At 31.6% G+C, this 14,355-nt stretch overlaps 1 protein-coding gene and 1 long non-coding RNA gene across 2 annotated transcripts; one reads left to right on the forward strand and one right to left on the reverse strand.

Annotated features, from left to right (window-relative positions):
* Positions 1-2,162: 2,162 nt before the first annotated feature.
* On the reverse strand, positions 2,163-4,071 carry LOC133037648 (uncharacterized). Its single transcript, XR_009687709.1, has 3 exons — positions 3,761-4,071; positions 3,301-3,347; positions 2,163-2,491 (listed from the first exon to the last, which is right to left on the reverse strand). It is a non-coding gene; the product is annotated as an uncharacterized LOC133037648 (long non-coding RNA).
* A 4,257-nt stretch (positions 4,072-8,328) lies between these two features.
* Positions 8,329-8,844, forward strand: LOC133038357 (uncharacterized). Its single transcript, XM_061116479.1, has one exon. The coding sequence runs from the start codon at positions 8,329-8,331 to the stop codon at positions 8,842-8,844; it is 516 nt and encodes a 171-aa protein (XP_060972462.1).
* Positions 8,845-14,355: the final 5,511 nt, after the last annotated feature.

A 14,355-nucleotide genomic window follows, 5' to 3' on the forward strand; every position in this document is an offset into this window, starting at 1 on the left:
TCATCAATTGATGAACAGCTAGATGTTGCATATATAATATTTATCTTTCGAGATCTAACACTATTATGTATGTCTAATGGTGAAAATCCACTAGGAATTTATCTCATTAGATAAACAAACCAAGTTAGACCAACAATGAAGATTCGAAATTAAACTACAACTTAATAACAGAAAATAACATGGTTCAATATAAATTCTTACACAATTCAGAAATTATTAAACATATAGCAAGTAGGAATGACAAGTGAAAATACTAAAACATACAATCCTAAATAATTTCCAAGGTTTTCAACAAACTGATATCAGTGTCCCGTTTAGGCGAGAGTCAAAGCTACCATCCATTGAATAGAGTTGTCAGCTCATCTAAAATGTTAAACATTCTAGCAACCTTTTATTCGATCAAGATTGGAATTCAGCGTTATCCCGTTTAGGCAAGAGTCAAGGCAATTCTATCTTATGAGCTTCCACCATTGTTTCATAATTTGCAAGTCAAATATGGTCGTCACCATTAAGGTGATCCATACCATATAAAACACTTACAAACTACTTATCTTTCGAGATTAAACGGTGCGAAATTGCTAATGAACGTTTCTCCATTAGGGAAGATTACTCACTAAAACAAACGCGATGTAAAACCAACAATGGAGATCGAATATCTTAATAATAAAGCTCATTATTTAAAGAGAGTTGTATTTTCTTTGATTCTCTTTATTTATTCTATTTATTTTAAATATATATTTATTTAATTAAAATTTCCAATTTAGAATGAAAAATTCTAAATATAAATTTTAATTTAATATTTATAAATTTTACTTAGATGGATATGAAAATAATATGAATTATTTCCATCTTAGTAATAATTTCCAATAAATATTTAGAAAAATATTCAATTTAAGTTGTTACAAAATTAATTTAAATTAATTTACAACTCAAATTTTATTTTCTATAAATATATATTGCATTTCAAAAAATTAAAGTATTTAAGAATACAATTTTCGAAAATGCATGTTAAAATAAAAAATAAATCCTGGAAAAATTATTCTAATTTAATGTTGGCCTAAAATTAATTAATAAAATTAATTTACAACAAAAAATATAATTTTCCTATTTAATTAAATATATAAGAAAAATTTCAAATATTTAAGTATGATGATGAAAATCAACTTAAATATTAATTTTCTATTTAATTAAATAAACTAGAAAAATACTTCAAGCAAAAATATCACCTATCTAGATTTTCCTTTGACTAATTAATTAAATTTCTAATAAAATATATTTTACTTCATTTATTTTAATTAATCATTAAATGAAAAAATCATTGATTTAAGTTGGTCCAAAATTAAAATAAATAATTTACAACTTTAATCTATTTTTCAAATAAAATTCGAAATTCCAACATTTAAGAAATGCAATTTCGAAATTTGATTAATAAAAAAAATATATATTTTGAAAAATTATTTAAATTTAGTCGAAAAAATAAATTTCAACTAAAAATAATTTTCTATTTAATTAAGTGTCATGAAAAAGAAATATTTAAGTATCATGATGAAAATCAACTTAGATATTTAATTTTCAAATTAATTAAATGTATTAAATTCAAGAAATGAATAATTAAGTGTAGAGAAGGCTTAATTATTAATCTCTAGTTTAATACTAGGAAAAAATATACTTAAAATAAATTGTACCAAAATTAATTATTTAAATAATTAATTTCACAATGTATAATATTTTCCTATCACTACAAGAAAATAGGTTCTTTACCTACATACTGTAATTGTAGGTAAAAATTATCTAATTGTAGGTAAGCAACTTTACCTACAAATAAACAAATAATTTATAATTGTAGGTAAAAGATTGTGGAGAAAGATCTATACCTACAATTATTCTTATTTGTAGGTAACTTATATGGTGGACCCTACAATGATGATTAAGCAAATGATGTATACAATCACATGTCATCTTATGTGGCAGCCACATAGGACAAAACATGAAACATTTTTACTTGTCCACGTGTCAAATTTATTTGGCCAACCAATATGGGATTTAATAATTTTACCACGTGTCACCCATTGAATGGTTCACATAACAAGTTTGCTAGTATCTTATTATTTTAATAAATTTTTTAAAATTATATAATATCATTTTTTTAAAAAAAAAAAATAAAGCAGACCAAATTTAATTATAAAATATACATTAATTTATTTCAATGTAATTTCAATTACAAATCTGACACCAATATTGATTAATATCCTAACATAACTCTATTTTACAAAACTGAAACACATTTTGGGAAGAAAAAAATTTCTTTCCCTTCTTTTTCTTTTTTTTCATATCTAAATTGTCTCCTCCTATCTTGAAATGCTTGATTGCTTGATGAAAGACATGATTGCAACATAAAGCTGAAGAACAATCTTGATGATGGTTTTGGCGAAGAGCCTTCTAATTAAATCATTTTCTTGATGTCTTCAAGAGTTGTTCCATATGGCAAGTGCTAAAAGTATAAGACAAGAAAAATTATTTAGACATATCTTAAAGTCAATAAAATTACAAAAAATATGACATTAATAGTAAAATATGGTAGCAACTGTTCTCGCTTTGTTCAAAGATTGGGTTGTCTCTTGAAAAAAAAAACATAAGATTGGGTAGTATGAGTTGATCAAAATTATATTACCAATTTCATTAAATAATCGTCCCACAACTAAAACTAGAATATATTGGAGTAGTAATTTTTGTAGCAATTAATTAAAAACAATAAGGGTGATATCACAATTTCTTACAATTAAAGTCATGTATCCATGGCATATAAATTTGGATAATAATTCTAGTTTGTATACTTGCAATATGATGGCAAGCAATAATGTGCCAAAACTATGTTAAGAAAAGTGTACAAGTAGCATAGTAGGAATTTTAAATATATATTGTAATGCTATGATTTACAATCATAGAATTCCAAAATTTCAAAATGGAAGCAAGTCAAATGTACCAATATTTTTATTTATATACAATTTAATTAATAACAACATTAGGGAAATTAGCTAACTTGAGACAGAAAAGTTGACAAAATAGCATTTCAACCTTGGTTAATGATTGCCAAAATTTCTCAAGTTCTTCAGAATATTTATTCATTATTCAATTCAATGTTATAGGTACCTATACAAATCGTTGTTTGGACATTATACTTTATGCCTCATCAACCATAATTAGTTCATCTTCAATACAAATTAAATTATCTAAGTAACTAATCAAACCCTATCGCAAAAAGAATATTATATATATACCAATTTGTATTATAAAATTAACCTGTGTGTAGATAGGTTGTTCTTCATTTTTTCCAAAATCATTGGGGCCTAAAATGAATACAAAAGGAAAATGCATTGAGCAATTATTCACAAGATTATCAAATATATAATAGTATATAACAAATATTAGAGACAAAAGAGGCTCAAGCATCTCCAGCATTACTAGTTACACATAAAAGATTACAAAAATTCAATAAAGTTTTTACAAGATTCAATGAATTATATACAAAACTCTGAGACAATATATAATACATTCTTATAAAATTAATAAAATAGAAGAGACTTTAAAGTTCGTTGATCGAAACATAGAGCAAATAAAATAGAAATATTATATATATATATATTGAAATCGAAAGAAAAATTGAAAGATGGTTTAAAGGATGATCTGACTCAAGATAAAGGGAAAGACACAGGAAAATAGAGAGAAACAAACAGAGAAAGAGAGAGAGAGAGAGCCTTACTGAAGAGAGGGAAATCGAATTGAGCTTAAACTAATGTGAAGAGAGAGGCTTGCTGCAGCGAAATATAGGCAGAGACTTAAGATCTTTTCAATGGAGGTCTCGTCGATGATGAGCAAAGAGTCGTGGGTTCAAGGTTTAGAATATCTAAAAAATCAAACTGAAACCAATTAAGAAGTTTAAAATTAACAAAGCTTACCAACAATAGAGAGAACGAAGAGAAAGAAGGGAGCTGCTACTTGATAGACACGAAGAAGGGGAAAGTTGCAAATGTGAGAAACATAGAGATAGAGGCGGCTCAGTGTTAGTGATGATGTTAAAAAACCCTAGGTATTTTTTGTATCCTTTATTTTATCAATATAATATTAAGTAAAATTTTCCATGTATGTAGGGTTTACATATTGACATTTGGATAAATTTTGACACATACGAATACACATCATCATTTAATTTTTAATAAAATTATAAAATGAAATAAAAGTGGGAAACGAGACTTTCTCCATAAAATATATGTTTGTAAAACTCTACACCTACACAATTTATTTGTAGCAATTATATTCGGAAAGTTTAATGAGATTTGACTTATATATACCAACCAATAATTAGTACCATTAAATACTAGTAGCTAAATATACCTTTTATATACAAATATTTAATTGTAGGTAAAATATTTGTAGGTAAAGATCATATTTCTTGTAGTGTATTTAATATTAGAAATAATAAGTAGTCCAGAAATAACTATCTAGAAAATATCTTATTTGACTAAGTATCTTTTCCACAAAATTTGAAAAAAAAAATGTCTAATTTAAGTTGTATTAGAAAAAATCTAGAACTTAAATATTTTCAAATTTAAATTTAATTAAATATCAAAAATTAAGTTGTAACCACTTTATTTGAAAATATTCCATTTTAAGTTAATATTCGAAAAGATATCAACTTATAAAATATCTAAAATATTCCATTATAAGTTAATATTCGAAAAGATATTAACTTAAAAAATATTTAAAGAATCTTAATAACCAACGCCTAAAATTCCTCAACTTAATTTTGAAATTTTAAATCCAAAAGATATTCAGATTTAAGTTGATTAGTTAGAGATAATTAAATATCAACTTAAATAGGAATATTTAATGAAAAATTTAAATTAAGCTTCAGAAAGAATCTAGATGGTTATAATTGTATATTTAATTAAATACAAGAAAATACACATAGTTTAGCTTAGAATAAAATTCTTTAAACTATGATTTTCTTAAATTAATTTCAAAATAAATGAAATTAATTATGTTGCTAATCAATTTTATTAGGTTAAACTAGTTTAATTAACCTAGTACAGTTATTCAAATCAGGCAAATGGGCCTTCACAATTGGGGTGGTTCATGTCAGGGGGTGCTGGGTTCAGTATGTCGTACCCACTACTATGGCTCCCAACTCTCACACAAGGCCCAAAAGAGAGGACAGGTAAATACATGTGGACGGGTTGGCTACAGATCAACTATCTGGTGCAGGAATCGCCCTTGTCACGCTTGGGGGGTAACACCTGCATGCTGCAGTTAGGTTTGGATTCAAGGCATCCAATAACGAAGCCGAGTATGAAGCTTTAATCGCTGGCCTAAAATTAGCCCGGGAAATGAAAGCCGAGCACATTGAAATCTACAGTGATTCACAGCTGGTGGTAATGTTGGATATTATTTTACCAGGATCTTAGATCTACTCACAAGTATGTTGTTTAACACCCTAAATATGAACTTTCTAAAACGATAAAATAAACACATATAAAGTTAAGAAAACCTTACATTGATGCAGCGAAATTAATGTCTCCTTCCACTCAGATCTCTAACCCTTGTATCCTTTCTGTCGCGGAGTATTATCAAGATCCGAGCCTGAATGTCCTTCTCTTTGTTTGTGATCCTTCACAGTCTTCCAATCTATGATTGAGTTACCACTTGCTGTGTGTGGGTACTTACTCTATCACTAAGGTTCGAAATTTAGAAGAAGAAAAGAGAGAGAGAGAGAGAGAGAGAGAGAGAGAGAGAGAGAGAGAGAGAGAGAGAGAGAGAGAGAGAGAGAGAGAGAGAGAGAGAGAGAGAGAGAGAGAGAGAGAGAGAGAGAGAGAGATTTCGGCCAAGGAAGAGGAAAGGGAAGGCTCAGTTTTTCTGAAAAATTGTTTTTCTGAAAGTAGTGTGTTTTGACTGAGCAATCACTTTCTATTTATATGCAACTACTAGGTTTAGGTTAGGAATTATTTGGCATTAAAATAATGAAAGCATCAATTTGAAAAACCTATCCAAGTGGCCGACCATGGTGTGTAATGGGCCTTACTTGGATTTTGCAGTTTTCACAAATTTTATTTCTATTTTCTCAAAAACGCCAATTTTCCAATTCTAACCATTTAAATGTCAAAACTAATTATTTAATAACTATTATAGATTATTAAATAATATTGTCATTTAATTTAATTATTAACTAGACATATGAAGTCCATTAATAAATAAATAAACCTAGAATCTCTTTTCTTTACAATTTCGCCCCTGCTAAGTGAAACTTCACAAATTAGACATAGTCTTACTTTAGAATTATAATTGATTAATCACAAATCAATTATTGAGTCTTACAAGCAGTATGTTCTCAACTAGAATGGGGACCATGGATCTATATGTTGAGCTTCCAATAAGTGAATCGAATTTACTAAGTAAATTCCTACTTATTAATTCTTCGTTGAATCCACTCTTAGAACTTAGAATTACACTCTCAGACTTATATAGAGCATATTATATGTTCCACGATATAGATATGCTATCTCATTTAACCATTGTTATAATCTTATTGTGATCAAAGATCCTCTATATAGATGATTTACATCGAGATGGGATAATTTTACCGTTCTCACCCCTCAATGTATTTTGCCCCTTAAAACACTTAGCTACCTGTAAATGGTGTTTAGTGATCTAAGAATTAGTCACTTAAACAAGAGTTCATCCATTTACTTCTATTTGCCAAGCTCGAAGGGAATCATCACTTGACTTCTATACACTAGTAGAAGCTATAGATTCCATATTTATGTTCAGCACTCCCACTCAATCATACTATCATATTCCCAAAATATACGTATCACCCTGACCCAAAAGTAGACTTAAATAATAAATCAAAGAACATGAATAGCACTCCTGAGTTGAGCCCAAGCATATCAGGATTTAGATTCTTTTAATCTTAAGATCAACTACTGATATTGACTTGGAAAGATATAACGGTAAGTTTATAATATCTTAACTAAGTTGCAATATCGGTCCAGTCCAATGTATACTCCATACATTCGAAACTAGTATACTTTACTAATGTCCTGGAAAGAACATAACACTTACTCCAAGTGTAAGTACACATCATCGCTGATTATCACATTAGTGTAAATCCAAAACACTGATGAAATAGGGACTTAGTCTTTTGATTCATATGATCACAATCACATTCCACTGTATTGACGATACTGTAATTGTGAATAAACATATGATGTGGATTTAACTGATTTTGTGTGTAAATGTAATAAACATATAAACCATTAGCATGTAAAATTCATGCAAACATAAATCACTTCAAATTTCTTATATTGATAACTAATCAGATTGTAAAGAGTTTTATTTAGGCCATAAAACCCAACAGGTAAATCATGTACCTGGAGAATACGAGGCTCGAGGAGAAAAGATGATAGCACATCTGAGCAAAATACATGATCTGCTCGCATAATTCAAAAGCTACGGTCTCAGACAAATTCTAAGGGAAGAAAACACGACTGCGGATGCATTAGCTCGATTGCAAGCAGTAATGTAAATGATAAAGCGAACTTGGTTCCTATCCAGTTCCTCGAAGAGCCTAGCATTACTGGCATGGAAGAGATCGAAATGATTGATACTTCCCCAAACTGGATGACACCGATAGCAGCCTACCTCAACACTGGGGAACTCCCAGATAATCTAAATGAAGCTCGAAAGATGAGAAGGAAGGCAGCACAGTATATCATAGTAGAGGGAATTATGTACAGAAGAGGATTCTCTATGCCATTGCTCAGATTTGTTACTCAAGAAGAAGCTGCACGACTTTTATCTACGATGCACAATGGATTTTGTGGAAATCATGCCATCGGGCAAAGCTTATCTAAGAAAATTCTAAGGCAAGGTTATTTCCGGCCGACAATGATTGAAGATTCAAAGGCCCATGTTAAGAAATGTGATAAATGCCAGAGATTTTTGAAGATACCTCAAGCTCCGCCCAACGAGTTAACTCATATGCAAAGTCCGTGGCCTTTTGCCATCTGGGGAATTGACATGATCAGACAATTACCCAAAGGCAAGGGAGGAGTGCAGTACGCAGTGGTAGCGGTTGATTAATTCACTAAGTGGACGGAAGTCGACCCACTCGCAACCATTACATCTAAGAAAGTTCAAGACTTTGTTGTGAAGAACATAATCTACCGGTTCAGATTGCTGTACAAAATAGTTTCGGACAACGACAAATAGTTTGACAGCCAGTCCTTTACTGATTTTTGTGCACACCATGGTATCATCAAAAGTTTCTCTGCAATGGCACATCCCCAAGAAAATGGTCAATTTGAAGCGATCAACAAGACCCTGAAGGATACACCAAAGAAAAGACTCGAGGATGCTAAAGGAAATAGGCCGGAGGAGCTCCCTGAGGTTCTATGGTCGTACCGAACAACTGAAAAAATGGCAACTGGACAGACTCCATTTGCCATGGCATATGGATATGAAGCTATGCTGCCTGTAGAGCTCGAACCACCATCCCACAGAAGATTGACGTACAACCAAGAATCAAATCACGTACTCTTGGCTGAATCACTTGATGAAATCGAAGAGAAGCGAACCACAACAAACTTTAAGTTGATAGCCCATCAACAAAAAGTAGCTCGATATTTCAATAAACAAGTGAAGGCTCAAAAATTCTTTGTGGGTGATATGGTCCTAATAAGAGTATTTCTAAACACCAAAGACAACACACAAGATGAGTGTTTGGTCGGGATATCGAACATTAAACAGGAAAATATGCCGACCAGGCATACTCAACAGATTAAAGAATGAAGATATTCGACGAAAAGTTAAAACTCAGAAGTTTGAAATTTTTCGTGAGTTAGGGCAAAAAATTTCATGAAGCTTAGGATAAGCAAGATGAAGGACAGGCATTGTGCAGTTCAAAAAGCAAGCATTATGGACGATGAAATCGCATGAATCGTTACCAAGGAAAATCACAAAGTTTCTAAAACTTAGGGTTTCCTACATATCTTCTACAACAAAGTTAAAGTTACATTCAGAAAATAAATGTGCAAAGTAAAGTAAGAGAAATCGAAGACTTACTCAAAGATCGAACGTCTGGGTTCAGGTTATGCAAAGCTGATCGAATGGCTCTCGTGAAAATCCTTCAGCAAACTTGAAGCTAAAGCCTCTCTTTTCGCTCTAAACTTACTTAGCAAAGAAGGTTGGTGAAAATGAGTTTGTGAACAAATGCTCAGTGGTATTTATAGGAAAACAATGAAAAGGAGTAATCATTTCAAAAAACCTCAGACACCTCGGTTCCCCCCAAAAAGCGAATATGGGAAATCAACAGCAATCAAGTGCAACCGTCAAACGTGGTGAGAGAAAATCGAATTTTGAATCATTAATTGCGTCAAAGCATTTATGTAATACCCCGGAAAATAAAGTGATATTTAAATAGACATATTTTATTAAATATGTAATTATTTTGGTAATGGAGTAAGATTATGATCTTACTTAGGGTAATTAGTGAGAAATTATTAAATGATTATGTTAAGCGTAATTTATTAATTACAGAAGTTAAATTGGGATATGTGGGTATCGAGGATACTATTTTAAAATAAAAATATTTTTCGGAACCGACGACTGTGGAAATTTGAGATGTGGTCAGAAATGTCACGACATTAAGGGATGACTTATTTTGAGGGTATTCTGGATTAGTTTTGAATATTAGAATGTCGGTTTAATGGATTAGTAAAATTACCAAAATGCCCCTAGGTTATTTTAAAGTTTTATTTTATTTGAGGGTAAATTAGTCATACTTTAAAAAAAGAAGAAAGAAGTATTATGTTTTATTTGTTTTATGGGCTGACTTTTAATAAAAAAAAAGAAAGAAAAGAAGACCTTTACTATAAATTACTTAAGAACCAAGTAATCACTCCATAATCAACCTACTCCCTCTCTTTCTCTTCTCTCTCTCGTGCAAGCATAGAAGCCAGCCATGTTGGGAGAAACCTAGCTGGAATTCATCCCCCTCTCTTGCTGAATCATTCCTTAGAACACTATTGAAGTTTGAGGACCCGAGTTCGTCGAGCATCATTCCACTCAGGTCGGCTCACATGCTTGACTTTAGACTTGAGGTAAGAAAAGTATTAAGCACTGTATATGGTAATGTTATGATTGTTATCGTCTCGATAATGATCAAGATCTCGGTATGTGTTTATTGTGACTTAATCTTAATTGAGGTTAACGATATATATTTGTTGTGACTCGATGGTAATCGAGGCAATGATGAGAAACAATTATTTTTGTTTGTGAATAGTTTATGAATAAGGAAAAAACACGGTTATCACCGTTGTTGTGAATGAATTAAGATACGATCATTACCGTTATGAGTAATCATTCTTGAAACTGCGGATAGGTTTCTTACTTATCATTTGTTTTACCAGACAACGATATTGACATATGCAGCTCGTGGATAACGAGTGGTAAGGTTAGAAACGGTCATTACTGTTATGAGTAATTACTCGTTGAAACCGCGGTTAGGTTTCTTACTTATCGTTCGCTTTATCGAGCAACGATAGTGACATATGCAACTCGTGGATAACGAGTGGTGAGGATTGGAAACGGTCATTACCGTTATGAGTAATTATTCCTGAAACCGCAGATAGGTTTCTTACTTATCATTTGCTGTATCGGGTAACGATAGTGACATATGTAGCTCGTGGTTAACGAGTGGTAATGGTACTTTATGAAGTACCAGGATTGTAGGGTTACGATGTTGTGAAATGGATCAAGCGTGATATTATGTCATGAGCTGTAATTGAATACATTTTTATTATAGTGTGACTGGATGAATGTTATATTACTTATAAAATTAGTCACTTTCCTTGCCGAGCTTCAGTGACTCATGGGTTGTAAGAATATGTGTTTATAGGGATGTAAGATTAGAATGCTTTATGAAGCCCTGAAAATGTGTGGTTATGTATTGATTAGATATTCATTTAATGCAACGATAAAGTTGTTGACTGTAGGGTGTTGTGATTTTCTCATAACGCATAGTATGTGGAAATGTATAAATGCTAATACTATATGGTTATGCTTAATGGATATGTGAGAGTCACAAATATATATATACTTGTTATATTGAGATGCGAATATCTGCGTTTATAATGCTTTAATCTAATAACTTTTCTTGATGAGTCATTGTGACTCACGGGTGCTTCATGGTGCAGGTAAGAGGAATAAAGCTATGTTCGGCCATAAATCAGAAGTCTTCTAGCAGTGTACATATTAGCCGTGGTGTCTTGGCTTCTGAGAAGCATGATCAACCTCTTTTCTTTTATGTGTGAAAGTGTAACTTTATTTCTGTATTAACGGTTTTGTAACTTGTTATAAAGAAATTTCATAAACAGGGGATCCCTATATTTTAGTGGTATTTCATAAAGAAGTTTTATTCCGATTTAATCAAAAAGTTTTTAATTAAACCCCACTTTTCATAAACTAATAAAATAGCTAGGAATAAGTTTGTAAAAGCACACACACGTGGCGTCCCTACGGGTCGGGGCGTTACAATTTATTAGTCAAAAATCGAAAGGACGCCCAGTCAGCCTCACATCGAGTCGCGAACAGACGCGCTTGACACGTGTCACCCATTCAAACGCAAAGATAGCTCGAATGAAGTCTACACGCAACTTCGGAAGTCCCGTACAGACTTGGGGGTAAATGTTATCCAAATTTCTACACTCTGACGTGGCATCACTCGATGGTGACACGTGGAATCGACTCTGGGTATCTGCTCGCAAGATACAGGCCGAACAGGATACCTCGTATGCTTGCTCAAGATGAAGCAGTAAGCAACCCGCGCAGAACAACAAACACTTAGCGAATTCAGCTTTCGCATCGTGAGTCATCAAGGAAATCCCTATAACTTTGGGATCAGATTACAGAGATATGGCAAGCTGTCCAAATCCCATGATCAGTGTATTCTGTATTTACTATGAAATCTTTCTACTTATATCAATTGTAACAAGAAGGACTTCCTCTCTAAGCTCATAGCCTATAAATAGTGATGCATATTCACTGGGCAAAGGGTCGAAAATATTTTGGTCGAAAGATTTTGTCTAAGAATTCATATTCAGAGATACTGTTGTAAGAGCTATAAGAAAATGAACCTTTCTCCTTGTTCTTAAGTCAATACAAATAACAAGGATTAGGCTAATAACCGAACTGCTCGGGGCTGAACCTTTATAAAATTTCCGTGTGTTTAAATTTCTTTACTATTCAATCGTTATAAACTACTTGTCGCTTACAAAATTAGACTCACTGTCGTTGGCTAAAAGCGAGGTCAACAATGCGTCAATATTTTTTAGAATTCCCACTTTTTTTTAAAAAAAAAAAAAATTATAACCGGTTTTATGAGGTATTATGTGTTATGATGTATTTTGTTGTGGAACTAGTTTTTTTTTTAATTTATGTTTCAGTGTTTAAGAACTGATTTCCTTTTTATTTTTTAATTGTAATCGGTTTGAGTTATTGCGTGTTACTTGTTTGTATTCATCATGTTATATAATTGTTTCTATTTTAGTTATAACCGGTTTGAGTTATTTTGTGTTATTCGATTCTATTTTAATTATAACTGGTTTGAGTTATTTTGTATTATTTATTTTATTAATTATATCACAGAATCGGTTATATTTCAATTATAATCGGTTTGAGCTATTTGTTTTTATTCATTATGGTATAGAACTGATTCTATTTTTATTTATATTTGAGAAATCTACTTTTGGTAATTTTTCCAATGACTTTTTTGACGACGGTGATTGTTTTGGCAACTTTTCCTACGACAATAACTTTTATGGCACCGGTGACTTTTTCGGCACATGTGACTTTTCCGACAAAACTTATTATTACAAGTTTTATCAAATTTATTTATTGTTTCTTTTCTATATTTTTAACTTTAATTATTTTTTGATGTTATATTTTTTTACATTATTTATTTATGCCATATCGAAATAAACTCTACTATATATTTTCATATTTATGAGAAAATTATTTTTTTCTTTGAAAGAAAATGCATGTTTTTTTTTTCGTATTTTACATACATAAATAAAAAATTTATAACTGAATGTTTAAGAACGAATCTAAATGAAAGACTGATTATAAAATTGTGGTCTTAATGTAAAGGATTTTTTTTTTAAAAGGTCTAATTTTAAACTTTTGTACAAGTCTTAAAATGTTTTGTAACCAATTTCCATCAACAAATCACTTTAGAATAAACAAAACTTTAAAATGAGTGACTATCAACCAGGCCAATAAATTTATAATATTATCAACTATCAACTAAGAATGAATAATGGATTTATCAAACTTAACTAAAACAACGTTTCGATTACCAATTGGGTTTTGTAATCAAATTGAATCTATGATGGCTAATTTTTGGTGGGGTACTAACAAAGATGGCTCAAAGATCCATTGGAAAAGGTGGAAATTGTTATGCAAATCAAAGTTTGAAGGTGGTATGGGCTTTCGTTCGTTTGTTGATTTCAAACAAGCTATGCTAACAAAACAGGCTTAGAGATTGTTTGAAAATCCAAAATCACTATTAGGCCGCCTTTTGAAGCATAAATACTTCTCAAGAAACTCCTTCCTAGAGGCGCATCTTGGACATGCTCCTAAAGGGATTGCGATACAAGATTGGTAACGAATTTCAAGTTAGAAGTGGTTTAGATCCTTGGATCCTAGGACATGATGAATTCAGACCAATCGGCTTTATTGGTCAACCATCCTTGCCTGTATCCACTTTTATTCTTGACACTATGGAATGGAATATGTATCTCCTACAAGACAACTTTGCTTGGAGATTGTTTGAAAATCCAAACTCACTATTAGGCCGCCTTTTGAAGCATAAATACTTCTCAAGAAACTCCTTCCTAGAGGCGCATCTTGGACATGCTCCTAAAGGGACTGCGATACAAGATTGGTAACGAATTTCAAGTTAGAAGTGGTTTAGATCCTTGGATCCTAGGACATGATGAATTCAGACCAATCGGCTTTATTGGTCAACCATCCTTGCCTGTATCCACTTTTATTCTTGACACTATGGAATGGAATATGGATCTCCTACAAGACAACTTTGCTCAAATCGATATTGATCATATTGTTACCATTCTCTTGAGCTTTTACCAATCACAAGATAGGCTTATTTGGCACCATAACACATCTGGGGTATATTCGGTTAAATCAAGTTTCCACCTTGCGAATTCAATCTCAGAGAAACTTCAAGAATCATCTTCTGATGATTTCAAAAGCTGGTGGAAATTTTTTTGGGCTCTACAGTTA

The sequence above is a fragment of the Cannabis sativa genome, chromosome 5 (assembly GCF_029168945.1).
Source record: "Cannabis sativa cultivar Pink pepper isolate KNU-18-1 chromosome 5, ASM2916894v1, whole genome shotgun sequence".
Lineage (NCBI taxonomy): Eukaryota > Viridiplantae > Streptophyta > Magnoliopsida > Rosales > Cannabaceae > Cannabis > Cannabis sativa.